Consider the following 6,936-nt stretch of genomic DNA (forward strand, 5'->3'; position numbering starts at 1 on the left):
TTTTCTCTACTGCTTGAAAGTTATCCATTTTATCTTCATTCCTTAAAACTTTAACATGCATCATTAACAAACACTAAACTTAATATCTTCCTCTGTAGAATGAACATTTTAATTCCATTCAATCCCCCTTCTTACATATTATTTTCCCCAGTATTTTAGTTCTAGCTTGTTTTTAATCCCCCAAGTAGGCATTAATTGATTTCACACTATTAAATTTTAATTTGTGTTATTTTTTATCAACATTATCTATGTGGCTTTCAGAGTACAAGAATCCTATAAAGTTTCTTGGAAAAGATAGCTGTGCCATGCCCTACCCACTCCCATCATTTTCTGAACCCCGAAAGTACTATATACTTTTAATGCTGTTAGAAACTTTTTTTGGTTCTACCTCCTTATTTCTAAATAAATATTGCTAAATATCACTGCTTCCTGAATTTTTAGTTGTAGAGATTGTTCATTGTCTTTCCAGTATAAAAGACAAGATGTAACACCAATATGCAACATTTAGATTGCTATGACTACGCAAACCCTCATCCATCTGAGGCCAGATAGTCACACTTCCATTCCTGGAAAAGATTTTGTTTTCTCTGATGTGGAGAATTTTTTTGTTTGTTTTGTGTTGTGTTTTGTTTTGTTTTGCTTCGCTTAGTTTTCTACACACTTATTACAAAGGCTAGCTTGAACTTGTCCTTTGTTATGGAAATCTCTCCTCAATATGCTTAAAATTATTCTAGAAAAATGAGTCTGAACCATTTCCTTGAAAAATCCCATGTGTCATTATTTTTTTCTTTATTTTCTCTCTGTCAGATGTTTGTCTGTTCAGATTAGCCCCAGAAGAAAAACCTATGCTTTTGAGTTCAGAACCTCTCTGTTTTATTCTCTCAAAATTAAAAAAAAACAAAACAAAACAAAAAAACCCTGCATTCAGAGGGGTGCTTGCCTGGTGGGGTAATTAGAGAAGGGATTTAAGAATTTGCTTTTGTAGATCTTCAACTCTACCTGCCCCTTTACTTTCAGATACAACTCAGACCTCCAATTCAGAGTTCTGTGATACAAATCGAATTGCTTTAGGCTTAAGATGAAGCTCTCTCAGGTCTGCTAAATAAGTTATTCTTCTTCCTCTGCTTTCCATCTTCTATAATTGCTATCTTTCCTCTCTGTTTGCATTGTCCTTATTGATTCATACCTTTTAAAAGTTTCCTTTTTACTTGTTTTAGTGGCATTTCAGAAGGCTGTAGAAGTAAATGGTGTGTTAAACTTAGGAGAGTTAAGATGTATTCAAGTTAGGGTTACTGTTATTTAATGATATTTTTAAGCCCACATGTCTTCCAGTTCCTTTCCTCACCATTGTTTCTTGTAATCAATCCTTTCTTTGGGATTCTTTTCCTTTTTGTGTGTGTGACAGAGACAGAGAGAGTCAGAGAGAGGGACAGATAGGGACAGACAGACAGGAAGGGAGAGATGAGAAGCATCAATTCTTCATTGTGGCACCTTAGTTGTTCATTGATTGCTTTCTCATATGTGCCTTGACTAGGGGACTACAGCAGACCGAGTAACCCTTTGCTCGAGCCAGTGACCTTGGGCTCAAACTGGTGGACCTTGCTCAAACCAGATGAGCCCACGCTCAAGTTGGCGACCTTAGGGTTTCGAACCTGGGTCCTCTGCATCCCAGTCTGATGCTCTGTCCACTGTGCCACCGCCTGCTCAGACTAGTCTCCTTTTTCTTAAAGCATGTACTTTAGAAATTCTTTTAATGAAGGTTTATTGGTACTATCTCAGTTTTTGTCTAAAAATGTTTATTTTAGCTTTATTCTTGAATAATAATGTATCATATGTTTTAATTCTAAGCTGACAGTTATTTTCTCTCAGCATGCAAATCGATGCTTGTTGTTGAGAAATATCAATATGTTAGATCTTATTCTATTCTCCATGTCTCTTAACATCTTTTATATTGGCTATGTCTACATCTCTGTGCTGAAATCACAATAATATTTTCTGCAAGTTTTAATTTTACTTTTTATTTTTACTGAATTTATTGGAGTGACATTGGTTAATAAAAGTATAGTCACAATAATATTTTGATATCTTCTAAGCTGAATTTGTTCTGCTGTTTAAATCATCTATTTATAGAGTTTTATTTACTTACTTAACCATATTGGGTGTTTTTTAAAGTGCCTGGGAACATCTTATACTAGGTCATGTTATTTCTTCTATTGTCTTATTCTTTAATTGCTTGAAGTGTACTTTTTTGTGGTACACAGCCAATAACTTTACTGTCTGAAATTTTTGGAAGGTCAAATTCTGATTTTTGTTTATGGTAGGTTTTCTCCCCACATGTTGTCTAATCATGGACTATGAGCTTATATTTTGTTGGTATTTATCTAAGAGGTTCCTCCAAGGAGTAGAGTATGACCCTTCTGAAAAAATTTTTTGTTTGTTTTTTATGTAGATATTTTAATTTATTGTTAACCTATCGAGCACAGTTTAAAAAATAATACAAATCCTACTCTCTAGAAGATGAGAAGACAACAAAAGGTGCTATTGAATATTATACAAATGAAATATATAAACATAAATTAGTCTATGTGATTTTCAATCACATCCACATTACAGTTTTAAGATTATCTAATCTTTTACAATGACCAGTTACCAAAACTAGAATTAACATTTATTAACTATATTCTATTTTTTATTTATTCATTTTAGAGAGGAGAGGGAGAGACAGAGAGAGGGGGGGAGACAGAGAGAGAAGGGAGGGAGGAGCTGGAAGCATCAACTCCCATATGTGCCTTGACCAGGCAAGCCCAGGGTTTCGAACAGGCGACCTCAGCATTTCCAGGTCGACGCTTTATCCACTGTGCCGCCACAGGTCAGGCCATTAACTATATTCAAGGAACATAATAAACTAGTTGACAAAATTTACCTACCTACTAGAGAAAATCTAGTCTTTTGAGATAGACAATGTATGATTAGTTCTGACACACAGAAGGCAACACCTGCTATAACATGAATATTAGCAAAAGAGCTCACTGCTGCAAATACTTAGGTACTTGACCAAATCCTGACCTAAGAGACATATGGAGCCACAACAAACATCCCCCCAGGAATAATAAAAACTTCATTCCTTATCATAGTTTTATTTCTATTTTGCTGTTTCAGTCTCCAAATGCATCCGGCACAGTGCTGCAATAGGGTGGCATATAAAAGCATCAATTTCATCTCCCAGCTCTGTTAACTGTTCCAATGAAGACACACAAAGATAATGGTCTTTTAACATTTCGGGCAATTTAGAAGTCTTGTCTTGAAGACGTTGAGAAAGTCTAACTGGTGTTAGAAACTTTAGCTCTTTAAATGTAGAATTTGTTTCGTCAAACTGCATTTTCTTTTTCACACTTTGCAAGTACAGTGTAGTAGAAACATTATATCAATATTTAATTAAGCAACCTGCCCTAGTTTCTGTATTGGGAGTTTTATCGTCATTGGCTGTATCTTTTGTTTTGTCAAATTGATCTTTTTGACAATCTTGAAAGACCACCTTTTTATGATGATTTTCCATATCAGCTTTTTCTGACTCTAGATTAACACTAGTATCTTCAATGTTGATTTCTTGGATTTGTTCCTTGGTTGTACAAACCTCCTCAAAATTTTCTCCAAATTTAACTTTTTCTTGACTCTTCATCATTAGAATATCTACAATTGCATGTCACATTTCTTCAATAGGCTGAGCTCCTGCCAGAATGGCTTTCTTATAGATTGAGATAATATTTTCAATTGAAGTTGTGAGTGGTTCAACACATGCAAGGCATATCCAATATTTAGCAAGTTTCTTGACATCTAGAATATTTTTAATCAGGTCATTCAATGTGTTTAAATATTTCTTCTTTTTGGCATCCCTCATTAATCAGGATTAGGCATTCAGAAAATGTCTTGTTTACTTTTTCAGTAAATAATCTTTGCTCATCTTCTGCCATGGTAGTCCAAAAGGACCCAACTGGTTCTTCATTTTGTCTTTCAGGTTCGGGCTGGGTAACTACTGAGCTAGGAGGCCTTTTCAGCATTCTTTCTTTGCTAGCTTTCCACTCACTCAGACAAGCTTTTCTCTCTTCTGTGGTTTCTTTGGGTTGAGCTAACCTACTATCAATAGTTGCTTTTGCTATAGTATGTCTATGCTGGTTAATGGTTTTTGACTTTTCTATCAGTTTGGTATTAAAAATGAAGCAGGCCTGGCTATAATTTCAGAAGTGATGCTTCTTGGTATTGTCTTACTTCTTTTTACTTCCTGAGAACTGGTTTTGACACTAGATAAAACTGTATTTAATTGTAGTGGTTCTTTCTCATGATACTCCTTCCAAATTGTAACATTGGCAGAGGTTCTACTGACACCTTGTTTCAGGGAGTTCTGGGTAGTATGGATATTATTGTGGTGACATTTTTTTTTTACAGAGACAGACAGACAGGAACGGAGAGAAATGAGAAGCATCAATCATTAGTTTTTTGTTGCGACACCTTAGTTGTTCATTGATTGCTTTCTCACATGTGCCTTGACCGTGGGGCTACAGCAGACCTAGTAACCCCTTGCTCAAGCCAGCGACCTTGGGTCCAAGCTGGTGAGCTTTGCTCAAACCAGATGAGCCCACGCTCAAGCTGGTGACCTCGGGGTCTCGAACATGGGTCCTCCACATCCTAGTCCGAAGCTCTATTCACTGAGCCACCGCCTGGTCAGGCTGTGGTGACCTCTAATAGGAGGGTACAGAAGTTGTTCGTTCTGAGATGCAGCCCTCCCAAATTTGGTGGTAGTCATCATGTTTGAGGCTCTATGATTTTTCACTGTTACACTGCTGGTATTTGTAGACTGAGATTTTGTGGCTTTAGAAATAGTAGCTGAAAGTTTCTTTGTTGTTGCAGAGCTCTCATCTTTGACTGGTACAGATTTTTTAAATGAATTAACTTTAGACTGAACAATTTGGCCATGATAAGATGCAAGCACAGGTTTCTTGAGCATGTTAGCATCTTGCTTTGGTTTTTCTGTAGTCACTGTTTCTGTTTCTTTTTAATGTGAAATGCTTGGCTTAATGTCATATGTTGACCTTGGGGATCATCTTTTATTAATAACAACTGCAGAGTTTGACTATTTTCCAAATTATGAGTATCCATTACTAAAGTTGAATTGGTTAATTCATTAGAAGGTTTTAAAGGAATACAAATTTTCTCCATTTTTATGTTATTTTTGTTCCTTGGAGGTCTGCTGACATTTTCTTTATCAGCCATTTTTATCTTAGGTTTCAGAACTTCTGTCTCTTCTTGAACCTGACCCTCAGATGCCATCACTTTCTGGACTCTACTCCCCTGAACATAAACTGGGCCTTCTGACTCGGGGGAAGCTGCAGGTCCTGGGGCACGACTGGGGTGCTCATCTCAGTGCAGAGCAAAGGGGTGCGTCTCTGACGTGATCAAAACAGCAGTGACCACGCTCTGCCTGACTCCTCTGAAAAGGTTTGAATTTGCTTCTGGTAGGCAAATTCAGGGTCATTTTAATTTCCTATATTGATTTGGGACTTCCTAAAATATGTAAAGTTGTGTAAATTTTTATTTTTTATTTTTTTGTATCCAGAACCCAGGCCAATTTGTCACTGCAAACAAAAATGTCATCTTTCTTTGCAGGTAGATCTCACCATTTTTTTGACTATATACCCCTGTAAGGAATTACTGAGAAATTTCAGTTCAGACCAAAAATCTTGCCCCCCAGAAGGCCAGAGACAGTTGCTCACTGTAGTTTTAAGCTCTCGGTATATTTAATGCCCTAGGGTTTTCCTTAATTTCTGTGGACTCACTATTCATTTAAAACCGTTTGTACAAGCTTACCAAGATGTTTTATGTTAGAGGAATTTCTTTTGTTTTATCCCCAAGACAGTTGCTGGTGTATCCTTTTTGTTTTTTTTAAGAAAATTAACTTTAACAGGGTGACATTGATCAACAAATTGGCATATCCTTAAGACAAGGAAAAACAGAACTGGTGATATAGATGGGAAGAAGTCAAAACTAGGAAATTGAATGAGGTCCCGAAGATAGGTTGTTTGGAAAGGAATAAAATGATGGCTGCTAAGAAAACATCAGATAAACCCATAGTGAGGACTTTCCTTCAGAGAGTTAGCCTATACTCTTTAAAAATGTCCAAGTCAATAAACCGCAAAGTAAGACTGAAGAATTATGCCATATTAAAGGAAGTTAGAGATGTGATGGCTAAATGTAAGGCATGATCCTAGACTGGAATTTTATACTGGAAAAAATACCTATAAAATACATTATTGGAACAATTGATGAAATTTGGATATGGACTGTATATTAGATAATATTTTTATATTAATGAATAATGTATTGATTTTGATAGTATAGTGTGGTTTGTAAGAGAAGGTACTTGTTCTTAAAAGGTACACACTGAGATATGTAGGAGTAAAGGGGTACAGTGGCTCTAGTTTATACTGTTAATTGGTTCAAAAATGATAATATACAGCCCTGGCCAATTGGCTCAGTGGTAGAGCATCGGCCTAGCATGTGGAAGTTCCCAGGTTCAATTTCCAGTCAGGGCAATTGGGAGAAGTGCCCATCTGCTTCTCTACCGCTCCCCCTCTCCTTCCTCTCTGTCTCTCTCTTCCCCTCCCGCAGCCGAGGCTCCATTGGAGCAAAGTTGTCTTGGGCGCTGAGGATGGCTCCATGGCCTCTGCCTCAGGCACTAGAATGGCTTTGGCCAAAATGGAGCAACACCCCAGAGCATCACCCCCTGGTGGGCATGCCGGATGGATCCTGGTCCGGCGCATGTGGTAGTCTGTCTGCCTCCCCACTTCTGACTTCAGAAAAATATGAAAAAAAGAAAAGATAATATACACACATACATATGTATATTACCAAGCTTACCAAGATGTGTATAGAGAGAGAGAG

General features: G+C 37.1%; 1 protein-coding gene across 1 annotated transcript; it reads right to left on the bottom strand.

The window, feature by feature from the left end:
- Window positions 1-3,649: 3,649 nt before the first annotated feature.
- Window positions 3,650-5,414, bottom strand: LOC136317327 (cytoskeleton-associated protein 2-like). Its single transcript, XM_066249965.1, is given in 6 exon segments — window positions 3,650-3,871; window positions 3,873-4,210; window positions 4,213-4,400; window positions 4,716-5,037; window positions 5,040-5,345; window positions 5,348-5,414. Coding segments are annotated over 6 exon segments (1,389 nt in total). The 3' UTR covers window positions 3,650-3,703.
- Window positions 5,415-6,936: the final 1,522 nt, after the last annotated feature.

Source organism: Saccopteryx bilineata, chromosome X (genome assembly GCF_036850765.1).
Source record: "Saccopteryx bilineata isolate mSacBil1 chromosome X, mSacBil1_pri_phased_curated, whole genome shotgun sequence".
NCBI lineage: Eukaryota > Metazoa > Chordata > Mammalia > Chiroptera > Emballonuridae > Saccopteryx > Saccopteryx bilineata.